At 41.7% G+C, this 18,882-nt stretch overlaps 1 protein-coding gene across 2 annotated transcripts in view; it reads right to left on the reverse strand.

Annotated features, from left to right (window-relative positions):
* SLC66A2 (solute carrier family 66 member 2) overlaps positions 1-18,882 on the reverse strand; it is a 66,003-nt gene that overhangs the window by 13,711 nt on the left and 33,410 nt on the right. For both annotated transcript variants that reach the window (XM_039549047.1, XM_039549046.1), the window contains one exon: positions 8,742-8,958. In XM_039549047.1, coding sequence (XP_039404981.1) covers positions 8,742-8,958 — 217 coding nt within the window. The remainder of the gene's footprint in view (positions 1-8,741; positions 8,959-18,882) is intronic.

Below are 18,882 nucleotides of genomic sequence, written 5' to 3' on the forward strand. Positions count from 1 at the left end.
CTATGAGCACTTACTCCCCTGTCTCAGTTTTTGGGCCGATCATTCAGTATGTTAGTCTCTGCACTTCCCACTCTTCTTCTGTTTGCTTGTCCCTCTGTGTCTGAGGAGCAGGGGACCAAATGCACCATTACACGTCAAAGCTGAAACAGAAAATCTCTGTAGTTGACCCACTTGGATCTGCCCAACTCCCATTCTCTACCCAGTTCTTCTAGGTTGCCTTTCTGGACCACCCTGCAAAGTCACTTCCGGGCCTGAGGTTCTTTGATCTCTTTTATCTGCTGTTCTGGCTCATCTATTAACTACTTAAATTACTCACCACTCTGCTGACTTTACAGATCTTCATCACAGTCAGTGATGAAGATATTTGCATTTGATGATATTTGCATCCTTGCATCTCAACCTACATTTCTTCCAACTCAAATCTGTTTAATTCCATTCTGTATTTCTAATACCACTCAGTCCTACTTAACTGAGGGAGACAGCCCTGCAACCACATAAGCAGGTAACTTATCCCACTTATGCTGTGGTGAACTCTGACAAAACAATACAGGTGCTGGAATTTCAAGGATTGAGGCACTTTTGTTCCCAAATTTGTTAGGTAACAGAGGAAGAAAACGTTTTAAGAAAACTTTCATCTCTCAGGTGTCTTCATGACAGGCTCAATTCTCACCTTTTGTGCCTTGACCTGGCCTTAACTATGCAAAATACCTTGCATGACACTTCCTTGCCAGTGGAAGATGGACCACCTGAACTTAATGGAATGCTTTTGTAACAGAAGTACAATAAATTTTCTCTTGTAATTCAAATTTCAGCGCAGAGAGAAAAGCACCAACTGAGAGAGCACTCATTAAACATGCCAGCAGAGCTTTATTCCTATTACTGTCCAGAAGCCTTGAACTATTAGTAAAAAATGAATGCTTTTGGTTTGAAGTAATTTTCTTTGAATTTACTGTTTGAACTGAGGGGATGAGGTGCCAGGGGAAGAGAAATGAGAAAGAGGTTCAATATGTGCAAGAGCTGTAGCAGTCCACACTGTGCTACAACCTTAGAGATGCTTAAGGGAAGTGGATACTGCTGCTCACACTGTCAGAAAGGCTGAGAGAAGGAAGGTCCCCCTCCTGGATTTTTCCACCTGCCTCTTGCTTCAGTTCCTGAAATTTTCAGATATGCTGAGTGCACAGGCACAAAGAACTGTCTTTGGAGCCTCATACTGTGCTGCTGTAGGTTTTGAGAGAACAGCTCTGGGGAGACACAGCAGGAGAGCACAGAGGTGACTGCAGTGCTGACCCCAGCACAGCAACCCACAGGCCACAGATCTGCAGAGAGTCAAGCAGAAACTGCAGGCCCTTGAACCTGGGACATCGATCACAGGTCTGTTCCGAGTGAAAGGAGGGTCTGGAGAAGAGGAGAGAATCCACTTAGTTCCTAGGATCAGAACAAAATAGTTTCAGTCTATCTGTTCACATGCCAACAGGACTCTGCCCTCAATCTGAGTACACTGAAACCAAGCCTGTTTATTTTCCTGATGTAGTAACACTTCCAAGGGAGAAGAAACTAGAAATCTTCTGAAGACTTGAGATGACTTTCTTCAATCTCTTAGCCTTAAAACAGGCATATTTGGGAAAGGAATCTGATGTTCCTGTTGCCTATTAGAACCACAAATGGAAAGGTTAAGAGAGAAGACAAGCTGTTTGTAGTAAGCCTTACAGTTGTACAAAAACCTGGTCCATCCAGTCATGAAAATTGTTCACTGACTACTATGCAAACCTGGCTGTGTATGCAAAATCCAGAAATGAAAAACCTTGGAGTATTTTATATAAAAGCCATCATAAAGGAAAATAGCAACCAGCTGATCAGTACCAGGAGCAGAAAATGAAAGGTCAGCAAAGCAAAGCAATCAAACAAGTAGAACTTCCCCAGAAAACTACAAATGCTGGCTGGAGCCATAGAAGCAACGACAACGATTTCTGTAGACCCACAAAGAAAACTAAGGATCTGAGTAGGAAGAACATTTAGGAAGACGAAAGAATAAAATCACAGAACTACAATAAATTACATGTATAGTTTAAAATAGGCAATTTGTAAGCACAGTGACAGTTCTGATTAGTGCAATAGGAAAGGCAGTGAAAGTAAGGAATGGGCTATACAACCTTACGTACAAACCACTTTTAAGTAGAGCTAGTAATTTTACATTTACCCTATGTAGTTCTGGCTCATGCTTAAGACCTTGATTTCTCTGTTTGCCAGGGTCCCAGACTTAACTTTTAGGTCCTAACTAGTCCCTTGAGAACTACTTTCTCTTTCATAACGTAGTCCCTATGATTGTCTGCATAATGCTTTATGCAATGAAAACCTGCTTCTTAGCTGGGTCAGATGATTTGAATCCACAAAGCTATATTGGGGTTTGTTTGCTTGTTTTTAATTAAATGGCTCTCACCTGTCATACCTCTCGTCCATGTTCTCCGTTTTGTCTGTTTAATATATAAAGCAGCTGCTGTTTTAAGAATAACAGAAGACACTGCTTAATCAGCACCTGGAGAGTACAATGCCAAAGACTGACGGAAACAATTCTCTCTCTTTTCAGCATCTTCCTCAGTGTTAGTTCTGGACTGGACACAATGTACTTCTAACTCAGGTCACCACTGTACTGGCCAGTGTCTGCTTTGTGTATGTGGCATACTCAGAAAAGGAAATCTTTCACATAGGCATCCATTATCCCTACTCCTATTTCTTTGATTTTGCTCTCATCCATGCAATTTCTGACAGTGAGAAACAGGAGCTGAAGAGAAAAAAACATACCATTCAATATTTCCATTGCTTGCATCATTCTCTTTTAACTTCTCTTCTTTTTAGCACTTTTTAAGTTCTTTTCCAGTTAATTTCTCTTAGCCCTTTACTGAGCCTCCCCAAAGAAGCACCGATATGTAACACAGTTGCCATAACAGATGTGAATTGCCTCTCTTTTTAATGGAACCAAATTTATTCTTAAGAAGCTAATACACAGTTGGTGCCTGAGCAACAACTCTTGCTACCTCCCTCTAGCATAGTGTTTTGTTTTCTTTTAAATAGCATAAAGGAAGTAACTCAAAAGTTGCTCCAAAGGTACCTCACTGAAGCTGTTTTACTTACAAATAAAAAATTCCCTCAGGCTAAAAAATCCCAGGAAACCACAGCAGTGGCATTTTTAGAGCACTTACCCATTCTCCTTAAATCTAAAATCTCACTAAATGAGGTGGCCAGACGTTGGTTAGCCAGTTCTGAATAAAGCCTTCTACATCTGTTCATCACAGCACCTGGTTAATCCAATACAGGCAGAGAAAATACAGCAGCATTCATTAATCTTTGCAGCGTTTGAATAAACCCAGGATTTGTCTCTGGGACAAACACTGTTCTCAGAAGTCAAAATTTTCTCCTGGAAACTGATATAAAGAGCTGCACGTCTCATAAAAGAAGAACCTTAGAGCAGTATTTAATAAAAGCACCCAACAACAAATTTTATCTCCCAAAGAAATACTGTCTTCTGCTATTTTTAATATTATCTGTAGAAGAGAAAAGTAAAGAATATATTAAATATACATACATATTAGAGTCATTTAATATAATTTATTTCTTTCATACCTCTTTACACCACACTCATTTCATTGGATACATTTCAGATAAATACTTGCTCATAACTAGCTCACAGCTGCAGCACACCTTATAAAACATTTCTGAATGAAAAAGCTTCTTAGAATTTGCAGCTCTTGACTCCAGCAGCTTCTGAGACAATAAATGCCAATTGTTTCTCCTTCCCTGATTTGTGCTTCTTAAAACCGAATAATCACTGTGACTGACCCAGCACTGCCACGGGAGAGACTAAATTAATATTTTCTTTCATAGCACAATAACCTGATTGAATTAAACCCTGAGATTATCCTCATTCGGCCTTTTCAGGCTAGATTTCTCAAGACAGTCTCCTGTCAACATATAAGCAGAATCACTGATTGTGTTGGCTGTCTCCAGGCAGTGAAATTCTGAGCCCCTGACCCAATGCCAGACAAACACGACAGTCGGAAGTCTTGCAGAAAGGAGGTTCCTTCCAAGCAGACTGAAAGCTGTCCATGAGCAAGAAGACAGACCTGGGACTCCGCTTGCAGAGGGACAACACAGACTTTCCCTGGTTGTGTCCTTTTGACCCTGCAGCTGCCCTACCCTACCCTGAGCCAGGTACAGCAAGGGCCGTCCACTGAGGGTGCAGCCAGGGAAGAGACAACAGTGTATCAGGACCTCAACTACTGCTGCAAAAAGACCTTGCTTTATTGAACCCACATGTTTCCAAGCTAACAACTGATGGGCACATTTTGGTATCTGATGGATTTCGGCTTCTGAGATTTCAAGATGTGCAGCCCAGCTCTGTCCTACTGCCAGACCTCTTTCTTGGATCAGGGAAGATTGTGCCACACAGCAGCTCTAACTGAGAAGAAACTGCTTCTCCATGGGGTTGGAGCAGCAGCTAGCAGTCAAAATGGTTACTGCCAGGTGATTTTGAAAAGCTTTTGCAAAAAACTTTCAATGAAGGGCAGTTATTTTTTTCTGGAGCAGGGCAGCAGACAGGAATGCAATACTGTCCTGGAGCAAATCAACCCTCATGCAGTCCCAAGATTAACATGGTCCTTGGGTAGGACCACACACCTACAACTTGGTCACAGACCTTACAGAGGAACACTCTCCATCCTCCTCCTTTGCTGGAGGGAGGTCAGATGGGATTATGAGGAGTGCATAATAACAGCATTGCCTCCGTCAGAGGCTCTCCCCACACGTGCACAAAAGTACACACTGCCCCCGTACAGGAACTCCACAAAAGCTGTTGTCCACACAAGGATGTGATTCTCCCAACACCCTGACCTCTTGTGTGCAGATTCAGAGCCAACCTTCCTGCCCTTTCCACTGCCTCCTGTTAAACATCACCTTTTCTCACTAATGCAGTTTATTAGAAAGTGACTGGGAGGCAACTATCCTAGAAGGAGTGGAGATGCAAAGATAAATGACAGATTAAGTTCCTGTCTCTATGATTTTTGTCACAAAACAAAAGCAGCTAATAATACAAGGAGCATCAGATCCCAACTGTAGCAGTCAGCAGCTCTGCCTCCTAAAAGGTGAGAGAGGGGAGGTGTTCTGGATGTCAAATCTTGAAATATTTTACCACATAAAGAAAATTTACAAGTGATGACCAATCCTTTAATGTTATAGTGCTTTTTTTTCTCAAATACTCTAACGCTCTTTAACTTTGAGGCAGCTTTTGTCCTTTTTCTAATATAATCACTTATAATTCTAATCCACCCCAATAATTAAAGTAATTAAATTACTCTTTTACTAGGCAACCTGACAGAACTAGTTTAGTTCTTGAAAAGAATGGAGACGAAGTGATTATTTCTTTGATAGGTATTAACACAATTCATTACAAAGCACTTCTGTCAAGTTTAGTACCACAATTTATATAACTACTACTGTACTATTTAGCTTTGCAAGCATCCAAGAGTACTTAAACACTTAAACAGAGCTCCAAGTTTCCATAAAGTACTCATTTCCATAAAGTAATCAGGTGAATTGTCAAAGAGAATATGATGAAAATTTCTGTTCCTTTGACTAGTTTAGTTGTTTACTTAATCACAGGAAAATTTCCACCCATCAATCATCAGCCCACCAGGACATACTACACTATCTTCACTCCACATGAGCTGTTACTCAGCATGCATCTCCTTACTGTTTTCATTTCTTTCCAACGTCTCCTTTGGTCTCCACCCTCTCAGAACAGAGGAGGAAGCTACAGGACCTAGTAGTAATACTCCCACAAAAAGAAGGAAAAAGGGAGAGGAAGGGAAAAATGAAAACTTACAAGTAAGATATGAGGAGCTCTATCCAGCAGAACAGAAATATCAAAGAACCAGCAGACTCATTCTCAAGAGCACTATAAAGCACATAACTGTGATTCCTTCACTCTGGCCATGCTCTATTACAATAAACATAACTGACTAAGCTGCAGATGCCCTCTGGACATTTACCTCAGACACAGAGGACATTTTCAGTAGGCCACTTTTCAGGCAGTAGCAGATGGAAATACAGAAGTGAGATGATAGGACCCTTTCCACAACAGACTCCCAAAGGATATCCTGCCTTGCCACTGCCACCTCTCCCATTTACCTCTCTCATGGCCCCTGGTCTCCAAGTTTGTTTATCAGGAAGTGACTGCTACCTCAAGTATGAGCTGTCCTCAACTTCTCACTTAAACAGGTGTTACTGGGGGGAAAGGGTTCTGGCCTTTTTTCAGAAACAAGAGTATCAGAGGAGTCTGCCAGGATACCCTGACCAGATGGGGCCCCATACTGTAACCTTATTCTCCCTTTCTTTTTCAACAGTTAACCTTTATGAAAGGACTTGTTTGCTAAATAGACTTAATGTATCAGCTGCTCTGTCCCAGTTCAGAGACAGATACATGTTACTGCTTTTCTCAGCCAAGCCATGAGGACCTGTGAACAACCACTTCTCCGGCAGTAGTAAAGGCTGGGATCTTTATTACGGACACAGACTGCACTCCTGCACTGGCTGACAGAATTGCTGTGGTTTAAGAAGTTACCGCCTCCAACCAGCATGTAATGATTGACCAAAAGGACACTATACAGAACAGCTTAATACTCATTGCTCTCCCTATTAAGCTTAAAGTCACAGAGACACTTGAAACTCATCTCTCTTACTTTGCCACTGAGGCTTGCTAGGAGCATGGCTGGCAGCCAGCCATTTTGGCCCAGATCCCCAGTGCAATTGCTTCTGACAGTGTAACCATCCACACCTGTGGTTATTTCTGCCCTGAGCTATACAGAACTGCACAGAGCAGTGGGCATCAGCTATCCTGGGTATCAGCTATCCTGGGCATCGGCCAGTCCACAGCTTGTAAATACCCATGCAAGTAGGCTGGCTGCACTGTTACATGCTCCCTTCACTGTTTCCATGACTGGGGTCTCCTCTCTAATGTGCTTTTAGAGAAGTGGGCACAGGAAGCCAAGTTCAGAGGAAATATTTCCAACAGCTCCTTCAACAGAAGGCAATATACTGGCAGAAGTCACTCACTCTCACAGAAGGAACAGCCCACTAATGCTTAGAGAACATCCAATCAGTTTAGGATTGCATGGTACTACAAAGTGTGTGTGGTACCTGCAACATACACAAAACTGCAATTCAGCCTGAAAAAATGAAAGAGCACCAACATGTGCATGAACAGCCTCCCACTGCAGTACAGCAGCACAAAGTTGTGCATTACCTCATCAGTCCCCAGACCCATCAATGTCCAATGCCACACAAAGAACTACTTCAAGAGTAGAACCAGAGAGGGGAATGCATTCTGGAATGTGGACACAAGTGATACAGAGTGTGGCTATCCTTGACCTGGTTCTGTTCCACGGCAAGGAAACATGAGCTTTTTATGCTAGTTTCTCTTGACTAAATGCAGCACTCTTTTGCCAAGCAGTCTTAGATGGGAATTCTGCAATACTATGCTTAGCAGTTTAGAAAGACCGAAGAGGGTTTTTTAAATCCTTTTGCTAATACCATATACAGGAAATAGGAAAACTGTACATGCATGAAAAATACCCCAGTATTTTGGAAGCAAATCCTGATTCATTCTGTACCAAAGGGGCTCTCAATCAGAAAATGTCTGAAGCATCAAAGCAAATTTCTGAACATTTCAACATTTCAAGTTAGAAAAGATCTCAAAGTAGCTAGTATAAGCATGCGCAAGCCAAACAAGTAAAGGGAACAATGTGAACAGAGGACAGAATTGCATTGGTTTGGGGGTGGCATGGTTATTTGTTTTGACCAAAGTAAAAATTATCCCAGCAAATTTAAAAGCAATGCCAAGAAGTCATAACAAAGCAATGAAAGAGAAGACAGAGTCGCAAATGATCACAGTACTCTGTGAACTGAATTTGCTGCTGTATTGTTTCTACAGACCAATGCACTCATACAACACAGTAAAGGTTTCCTCTCTCAAAACCCTTCATAAATTGCCTTTGTAATCTTAGTGGTACCATTGGAGTTATCCAATAAACATTGTGAAAAGATAATCTGATTTAGTGACTCAAGAGTGGGCACAAGATTAAAGTGTTCTGTCCCACATTTTTTTACAGAGGGTTTCCTAGTCACGACTGTAAAAGTCACATCTGAGCTTTCTTAAATGTCAGTTTCAAGCTTTGACACAAAAATAAACAGTGATGTCATTTGCTACGAATGTAATAATGGATTATGAAGAAGTGATGAGAAGACGTGAGAAAAAGCTAATTATATGAGTTACACTGATAGTTATAGGCTGCAGGCTCAAAATACTTTTTTTCTCTTTATTACTTTTGATATGTAAGATCTCTTTAGACCATTTCTAATTACCAGTGTAGCACAGCTTGAGTTGTACAGCAACATGTTGCTAATGGCAACAGCAGTGGTTTCACATGTTTATTTCACTAAAACATGTTTCACCTTGGACCTGTCCAGCTGGACTTGGATAGTGGGTCAGACTTCAGAGGCATCATGGAACTCCCACTGCCTTCAGCAGTGCTGCACCAGCTCCTACTGACAGAGTCTACTCTGACCACTGCTGTATTTTCAAGTAACAATTGTAGAGATGACATTGTCCTTCCTGGCAAAGCATTCCCACACTGCACAGACAACCCACACGGAGGCACATGCATGTGTTTGATGTAGGACAAGCACCGTACCTCATTCCTTCTGTCGATCTGTTCTGGTAGTTGCGGTACAGCTGGGGAACACCCAGCATGGCCTCAGTGAACACCGCAAGGAAGCCCAGTGTTTCCACAAAGAGGGAGGAGTCCAGCCACAGGTAAGTGATGTAACCAGTCACACCAGTGAAGGTGAGGACACACTGCACGTAGTCTGTAAACTTGCTCCAATGCCAAAAATAGTTCAAGTCAAAATCTGCAACAGAACAGGAATGCAAGAATCAAATATGTTTTCCCAACCAACCCAAAGTTAATCGGGGTGGAAGTGAGAATTGGGAAGCATGAAGTGGCCACAGTCTTTGGTGGTAGGGAATAGCAGAAAATGAGGAATAGGACTGAAAAAAAATAAAAACAAAACAACCAAACACTCTCACAACCAGCACCACGCTCCGCAAAAAATCCCCACAAAAACAACAAGAAAAGTAAAGAATAACAGTCCTGATTTCAAAAACATTTTTTGGGCTGTGTTCAAAAAGGAAACAATAAAACAAAGGCTTGCAAGCCAACCAAGTATTTACAAAGATAACTTTTTAAAAGAAAGCATTTCAAAAATACCTTCCTGTATCAAACATGAAGGACTCTGGATACTGCTCTAGTGGAGCTGGAATAAGAAATGTTTCACAAAAGCCTTCCCAATACTAATAACAGGCCACAAGCACAGCAGTGCAAGCATTTTTTTCTCTTAGGTCATTATCTCTGTCTTCCAAGTGCCTCAATCCAAGCTGCTTAGAAGGTCACCTGAAGTCCACAGCTCTGTTCCCTAGTGCAGTGCAGCTGCCTGTGGTGAAGGGCCCAGTGCAGCTGCTACAAGACAGGTACAAGACTGTGGCAAGATTTTCCCTGGAAAAAAGCCTCCCACAGACATCACCTTTCACTCCAAGGACAAAACACACTTTGCTCTTGCCTTTGCCAGCACCAAGGAGTGCAGGATGAGCACGCATTTCTGCATCTGTCACAACAAAATGCTGAGCCACAAAACACAATACCCCTCTTGAGGGAAGGAGAGAAGGAACGAAGCAACCAGGGCATTTGCTTGGCACATTCACAGCATATCACTGGAAGATATGTAGCTGTCTTTTTGATGAATAATCAAATACACAACCCCATAGCCATTGATTGTATAGCAAAATAAAAACTTCATTTTTAACAAAAATGCTACAATAACTGTTCATTAGTGACACTGAACCATGCCGCAAATCAAGTCCCTCCTGATGGGAGAGAATTTTCTAAAAGTCCTTGCAAGGAGTTTCAAAGATAAACCAAGACTTTTCCTTGAGTTTCAATGCTGCCGGATTGTTGTTTATTAAGTCTTATCAGAGGAACAGAGCCACTAGCGTGACCCAGGTACAGCACAGAGAACAGAAAAGCAGGAGTGGAGTCTCTCTATCAAGATTTACACGGCCTTTTAAAGATATTTTAACCAATAGTTACTAAAAACGTACATTATTTTCACTTTCCTACCAATTATTCAGTAACACGGGCAGGAACTGCGGAATTCTCTATCCAATCATTCCAAACTACTTTTACTGCAGAACATGGAGTAGTAGAAGAAGGAGAAGGTTTAGAGAACACCAACAATCCTCCATTTTGATATTTTTTACTGTTACCTATTTACTACAAAGAGAAGCCCAAAACCTCTGAATTTTTCACCCTGTGACAATCTTACATAGTAGTCTATCACCTAATTCACACCACTGTATTTTCTAATTCCTGTCTGATCATTGGTAATTTTTTCCAAGGTTGGAGGCTAAAACAGTGTTGTTCAGGGGGGTAAGAACCCTTAAAAACAGGCAGAGAAATATTCTCGGCACTCTGGGTTACTACACATTAGCAGGTGCTGTTCCTGCCTTCCTTTCTTAGAAGCACTTTAAGTTAAAAATACCTACTTCAGACCAACTGGACTCCCTTAACTACCAAGGTGATGAACTACTGTCCTAACAGGGTTAATTCAACCAGCCCAAAGCCGTGCTACAAGACACGTACATCACTAGAAGATTTCATCACTAGCACGTCACTAGAAGATTTCTGTTGCTGCCACTTCAGAAGCAGTAGAGAAAGCTAAAGAAATAGTCCCACTGCTGACTCAAGCAAGGAAGACATCGACCTCCACTAACACTAGCAGCAAATTCAGTGAGATGGGAAAACAGCACTTAGCTGCCTAAGGATACATATGCATGCCAAGTAATAAGTCTCATTTTCTGCATCTCTTTATACCTTCGTATCAGTATCAGTCTGGCCCTCAGACACCCCTTAGTAACTATTCTCTTTATAGTACTTGGCAAACCCACACCTCAGGACACCTCCTGACTGTGACGACTGACTTCCTTGACCTGGACGTAGTGCACCTAAGGATCCTTAAAATACATACCAAGGTAAAATCCCCTCTTCCCTTTTAACCATGTTTGACTCTTCATTTTAAGACCAGGAAAAGGCATCAACTGCACCCAGCTGAATCATTTTATTTTGCCACCCAAAGAGGAAGGCACAACTGGCCAGGAGCCATACTCAACCTGCAGCATTGTCAGCCATCACCTGGAATTGAATTGGCAAAACCACTGTCAATGTAAATGCTGACTTTCAGTATTTTATGGTAGTGGCTCCTCAGCCTCAAAATTCAGGGACACAAGACTAAATAAAAGCTAGACCCAGTGCTGGCACAGCCCAAAGCACATGAGCCTCATGCATTTCTGGAGCTTTGTGAAGCCTTTCTTTTTTGGAGGTGAAGGGCCCATGGCCCTTCACTCATTAAACCTTCCTACCAGCTGTCAGATATGCCCTGCATACACCGTGTTTTTCCTCCTGCGTTCTCCACATGCTCAAGGATTCTTTTTAAAATACCCTTCCCTGGACACCAAGTCCTAATTTCCCCAGTTCATTTTCATAATAGAAATCAAAGAACTAAAACTACATCGAAGGAGCAGAAGTTTAGGACGTTCATGAAACCAAAAATGTCAACATTTCTACAGCTACTGTGAGGCAAGCTACAAAATCCATGGATCCATGCAAACACTTGAGCATGGATGAGAAAAACACTGTGTGAAACAGGACTTCAGCCAAAGCAGGAGAACTAATTACTAGCACAGAGAGTCTCTTTTGCTCAAAACTATGATGATGCTAGACAATCTCCATTTCACTGTACAAGTTTATAAGTTTTAGTTTCTGCTACAAATTTTGCTTGGTAATGTATTCAAGAAAGAAGGGAAGAAGGAGAGAGAAAACAAAAGAGGTAAGAGCAATCATATTTGGTAGTAGTTTTGCAGAAACACATCTGAGTTGTTGTAAAAAACAACCCAATATATAATTATTAATTGCTTTACTTAACAGATGTATTCTCCAGATGCAGAAGTCTATTTCAGGACACTACACATCACCACACTGCATTACCAAAAAAAAAAAAGGCAGAGAATTACATACCTGACTTTCCATAAGGGTTGTAGCTTCTCTAGCCCTTATTTGAACTGCTAAAATGTTTTGCCACATGACTGCTTCTTCTTAACCAAGGCTAAAGTTTATTTTCTTTGACAAATGGTTTAAAAAATTCAGAGGGGAAAAAAATCACATACCCATTACTTCAAGGTCTGGAAATAAACTGTGACTCATTTTTCTGAGTGGCTCCCTTCTCAAGGGGGTCCAAACACATTAGTTCTGTAATGGGAGTGGTTATTTTTTTTTAAAAATGTTGATTCTGCTGAGTACAGTGACAGGTATGTGCAAAAACCCCATCTTTTAAATGCTTAAAACCCCAAAATTCATGTGTATGCAAACCAGTCCTACCCCAAGAAGATAGTAAGAGACACCAATCAGTGCGCCAGACCATGTCATCTGAGAACTGAACAAAGTTATAAATATCATTGCAAACATTATTCATGTTTGAAGAAAAGTATGAAAATAAGTATGATATTGGGATTTTTGCCCCACCATCATCTCTTTTCTTTAAAAGGACAAAACAAGAAACCCCACTGTACCACCATTTACTTCTAGCAAACGTCTTAAAAACTGCCTAAGTTAAATGTGGGTGCGTATCTTTCTACTCCCTGAAACACAAAGGCACTGCCTGCACAGCTCACTCCATTCTGCCCAGAGAGAAATTCCTGACATGGGTTTGTAACCACATTCAGCTGATTCAGTTCAAGCAGTAACTCCCAGTCACTAACATCCTGTGTGGATCAGAATTGGTATTACTGCGATGAAAGGTACTGTACTTTATTACCCATGGCTGAGCTCTTTAAACCACTCAGTGAGCTGCAGTTTAAGCATGTTAATCCATTGATAGATGAGAGATTTATGTCGGAAAAGCCTATTCATGCTGGGGGAAGGAGCAGCTCTGTAGGTTTTTTTGTGCACTAACTGGAGAAAACTCTATACAGCTTGAGGGTGAAGAAGGATGAAATTAAAAGGCCTCCTGTGGGAAGCACTTTGCATGTCAGATACGAAAAATGTAAAGCAGGCAGAGACTGCATTGTAAATAACAATGATTATTATCAGTTGGGCCAAAATGAAAGTAGTAAATCCAAGATTCTGGTGTGGGATAGATGCCAAGTAACACAAAGAAGAGTCCACAGTATCAGCTTTCACTTGAGGATGGCACAGAGGTCCAAACAGTTACATTATTTTTAGTCAAGAAGCATTTTATACCAAGCCAGCTACCATGCTAGTTCCTTTTGGGAAAGTGAAGCGAAGACTTTAACATCCTAAAAATTATTTACTGTAGCTCTCAATTTCACTTACTAGTTGTATCTTATTTTGTGCCTTGACCTTTCTAATTCTGTACCTACATCCCTTGCACTACATTCACTTACACTTGTCCTTAGACATTTGACCCAGCTCCTCCTTTTTGGTTGGCTCCTTCCTAGTTTTGAGGTCAAGGAAAAGCTTGCAATTTCCACTGCCTGTCTTTGCAAGGTGGGAGAGTTTGCATTTGAGCCCTCTGTATAGCTTTGATAAGGAAATAAACTCTTTTCTTCTTATGAAGGCTACTGGTTTTACTCTCTCTCCCACTCCTTATGAATGCCATTACATCATAGTCACTCACCAAAACTGCCTCCTGTAATTAAACTCTTGACTTGCTGTATGAAAAACACTGCTCACTAACTCCTTCTAAGAGCATGCTGGACAGTCTCTACCTCTGAGTCCCCTTCTAAACAGATGACTGGGTAGTTAATCCTCCTACCCCTTGGTACACAGCTAATTCTTATATTTTGTGAGACTGTGGTGCTGTTCAAAGGACATCCAATTTCCATCATCTGACTATGGACCACAATGCCTGCCCACCTGACCTGTTCCTGCCACACGATCAAAGGACTCCAGCCCAAGCAGTCAGATGTCCAATGCCTTCCTTAACAACACTGCAATCCAAAACCTGAGAGCTTAGATGCTGTGAAAGAGCCTGAAAACAGTAATATATCCAACCTGGAACAGTTACAAAATGCAGTCATGGCTGGGAATTATTTCAGGTTACTATCCATGGTCTGTTTACTGTAAAATGTACACACTTTGAAGATGCAGGAGCTGCAACCTGCACTCTCTGTGCTCCCTGTGGGTCTTAGCCACTGGGCTACAGTACAACACTCTCTCCCTCATTTGCTCTTCTGCTCATCTCCAGAACTCATGGTCTCTTCTGTAAAAGGGGTTCAGCTCTGAGCTGCAGGCAAATATGATGCTGCTCCTCATCCCAGCCTGGCAACAACGGCAACTCTTTGGACAGTTGGAAGATGCAGACTTGTATCCCCAGGCTGACATGAAAAGCTTAACTCAGACCTCTCACACTTCCAAAGAGTGCTCTAAGCTAAGCACAGGTCCTGCACTAAGCAGTGGTATCTTAAAAATAAATTTTGCCACATTCTCTGAAGAGGACTTGTGAGGTACCTGCCACAGGAGGTTGGGCCCAGGCAGTGGATTCTGAAAAGGAGACTTTTTACACTTACAGTTCCTCAGCTGCAGCAAATCCTCAGATATTTGCCTCAGGCATTATCTGTCTCCCTGGCAATCCTGATTTCAGCTGTCTCATCTAAAAACAGCAGCAGAATTGCAGAGAAGCACGCCAGCTAGCACTCCTCACCTTGCTCATTCTGAGCAGCTCCCAGTCAGAACCTGGGTTTCTCTGATGCTCTGTTCTGAAATTCCCGTGTACCCCACAGGGCACCCAGGAAGTAACTGGGGTGACAAGGGCAGCAAGGCTCTGCATGACTGTTACTGGGTGATCCAAAACTTTTTCTCTCACTCTCAGTCATCTACATATCCAGCTAGGCACTTTCCTCTTTCCTTCCAGAAAGAAGGAAGGAAGCAGCATTACAGACAGACAGTGTGAACTGATACATTTAGATTTTCTTCCCCTTTTTTCAAGAAGTGATAGAAACCTGCAAATGCTGTCTGAAACCAGCATTTCTTTTACACTCACAGGGACTAAGAAGGGACTTTCACTCATGGTACAAAACAGAAGAAACGAAAGCTTAGCACCAAAAACTTCTGGCTCTGATCCAAACCGCTGTCTTTTTGAAAGGACATTGTCTATAAAGAGACAATGCTCTTCATCTCCATTCCTTCAGGCCCATGACCTAGGAATTCCACAAACTCAGAGTTACTTTTACATATCTGCTCAACCCTGTCACTGCAGTACTTCAGCATCTCTCAGACATTCCCTTCTATCTGGTCTTCACACTGACTTGTACCCAAACATTGTCACTTTTTCCTCTCTAGCCCATCTAAGATAGGAGCATAACATTCTGGAGGGTCTTGAACCTCTTCTGAAAATATCACCCCAGCCTATAGCAAACAAATTACTCTCCTCCAATGAAATCCATTTTTTATAACCCTTGGCTCATACAGTGCCTTCTCTTGGCCACATCTAATGTCAGTTCATTGAAGCCAGTCCTCTTAGTATTTGACTCTCCTTAAAAGCCTGGCATGAGTCCTTTAGTCAACAAAAAGTAACCAGCAGATTTTCTTTGAAGATACACACAAAGAACTTTTGTTTTTAAAAGCTCAATGAAGCTTTCAGTACTTGATGGGAGACAGAACACCTGAGATTAGAAGTTCAAGTCTGATGAAACCTCCTCTACATCAACATTATCCCTATCTCCCCTCATTCATCTTCTCTAGTTTGAAGGCAAGTACTTGCCTTGGTTTTCTTTGCCTCATTTTACGTAGCGTCACAACCTTCTAAAATCTTCTGTGCTGGTCTCTCAAGTTCATGTTTTTTCCCCTCCCACCAGGATTATTACCCAGTCTTCTTCCTCCTTCTCAAAAACCTACATATAAGTAGGCCAACATTTTTTCAGCACTATCCTGCCTATCCAGGGCTTCTCACTCATATTCCACACTGTCCCTCAGCACACACCTACAAGCAACAGCAACTGCTCTATTCTTCCCCTTTGGGTTCTGCAGGGTCCACTCTACCTCCTCACCAAAGGGAATTACCAATTGCACAGTTAAGAAAACAATTACGAGTTACAACTACTTCAGAAAAATCTGACACAAATGCACTAGTACATATGAAAAAGTCAAACAATCCACACTCTATTTCTTAACATCCTGCCTTTCCCATTAATGTGCTACTTCCCTGATTTTACAGCCTTTGGTTTAAGGGAAACCTTTGAATACCACTTAGCACAGTGGTCCTCACCAGAGATAATTAGCAGTAACACCTATCTTGACCATTCTGTGACCCTTAAAGAGCAGCAATTTAAAAGTTACAATTTATTCTGAAAGTTTTACCCCTGCTGCTAACAACACACAGGACAATAGGAATGAAAAGCTAAATCAAAATATTTGTACCCTGGGCACCTTCCGTGCAGCTGACAGCCTTTGCTGTGCTATCTGCAGTGTAATTTGCTTTGTACACAGCTTCAGTTTATGGGAGTCCCACAGTGAAGAAAAAAAAATTAGAGAAAAATGCAGTTATATAAACCCACAAAATTAGGTTGACCTTTACCTCATCTTTAAGAATTTCCACTGTCTTACAAAAGGATGCAGAATTGTTTACATCAGTTGTACTGCACTGATACCAGTCCTGTCAACATTTAATTTGCGTGTTTATACCTAAATATGCCTGCATACACATACATGCCTCTTCCTCACAGTACCGCTGATGTTATAAGCATTAAAAAGAAAGCAAAATTATAAAAGCAAGCAGGGGAGAACAGAGATTTTTTTTTTTTGTTCTAATACAGAGGAAGTTTTAGCAAGTATAGTATCTGTGAACAAGGTTCCAGCTGTTGGGCTCAGAAACTACTGATGAATGCCAGCTGAGCTGGGAAATCCACATGGAGCAGTACAGTTCAGCCCAGCCATCTCCACACATCACAGCAGAATGAGTGTAACCAACCTGGGGGCAGGCAGAAGCAAACTCCTACCCCAGTCCCTCCCACAAAAAGCATGAAGAAGAGCACTCTGGACTAGTCTCTTCCAAAGCAAGGACATTTCTTGGAGTTCTCCAGATGGAAGATGCTTTTGCGGCAATCTTGCAGCAGGTACACATGCAAGCCCCCTACCAATGGACCTTGTGCAACATATGCTAACCAAACTGTCTGCTTCCCAAGTCCAGCTGAGAGAAAACACCAGGTCTCCGCTCCTGGTGTACTAGTAGGCCAGTAAGATTAGGAGAAGAAAAAAAAGACAACCAGCGCCACACACATGCCAATATTGCTACTAGGGCAAGGCACTTAACTTAAGGCTAGATATATCTAAATCAAGGTACTTAGAGCACTGTATTGCCCCTGTAAAGACTGGCTTCACCAATAGCATCACTACTGAAACTACCCTACTGTGTTACTGCTGCTCTTGCCTGTTCAGTATAGAAGTCTCTCTCCTTTCTATTCCAATGTACTGACTGTTGTTCTTAGTCACTGTGTCCATGAGATTGCAGCAGGCAAAAGCAGCAGTTACCTGACTTAGGACCAATGAAGGAAAACAGCCTATTAGGCAGATCATGGGGCCTGGAAAGCCACTGGAATAAGAGAGCTGTGGCCCAAAGGATTTAGAGCTATGGAAATAAGCTCTGTATTTGAAAGGTGGAGTGAAAGCATCATGAACAGCTTTAGAAGACACAGGACTCAGACTGAGCATGGACCTCAGGAGGAAATCCTTCTCTAAAGCTGCAACAGTGACAGTGAAATGGGAAGCCCAGAGGATGCCATAGCAGAGTTTTGATGACTCTGGGCAGCCTTCGCTTTCACTACAAATACTCCTGATTCTGCTCACCTCCTACACCAGGAGCATCAAAAACCCCAGAGCAAGTCAAACTAAAGAATTGCCCCAACCCTTCACCCGCAAGAAGAGCTGTGAAGTCAGGCCTTTGCTCCCAACTGTGCCAATGATGGAGGCGGCAGATAAGAGATAAGCTCACTCTTCTTTTGGCCAGATACGCCTTCCTATGCTAACTATAGCCAGAGACTTCTTTTTCTGACAGCAAGATAAGCAGGGATGATGAGAATGTCACAGCAAGAAGAACATGAAGTACCTATTTTCTATTTTTACAATAATTTTAACAATATTTTACACTATCATCAGCATAGTTTATCGAAGATATCACCCACAGCCCTACCAGGCAGTAGACAAAGGCCTCCAAAAAAGACTAAAATGAAGTAAGTTAAGCACTGCAGAGCATGCAGCCTTGACTCTAAAATTCTTGTAATTGGGAGTTATAAACTCTCTGTGAAAACAGTTTAATTTATTTTGAATAGTACTGAAACTTATTCTTTGCAGCTTATATCTCAGAAGATATCAAGACTACTATAGTATTAGAAACAATATGCCCTTTCTCATTTAAAGACTGTAATTAAAGAGATGAATAAAAGTTCTTCTAAACATTACAAAACCAAGCTGTGCATTAGACCAGATGCAGTCTGACTCAGATTCCACCATGCCAGAGATTACAATGCCAGGTTGCATGTATAATGCAGCAAGTTACTCCCAGAAACTGTGGAAGTTAACTACCAGGTAATACTTTACCACCTTTTGAACTGCACATCTTTGAGAAAAATGCTGATAAGTGATCCCTCTCTTTTTCAGCCTTGTCTGAGCTTGACTGGCCTGACACTCTACCTCCTCTGCTGTGAAGACACCACAAAAAGAAGGTGTTTGTGAATTTTTTTTGGGACACTGAAGTCAGACATGCATAAAT

Source organism: Corvus cornix, chromosome 2 (genome assembly GCF_000738735.6).
Source record: "Corvus cornix cornix isolate S_Up_H32 chromosome 2, ASM73873v5, whole genome shotgun sequence".
NCBI lineage: Eukaryota > Metazoa > Chordata > Aves > Passeriformes > Corvidae > Corvus > Corvus cornix.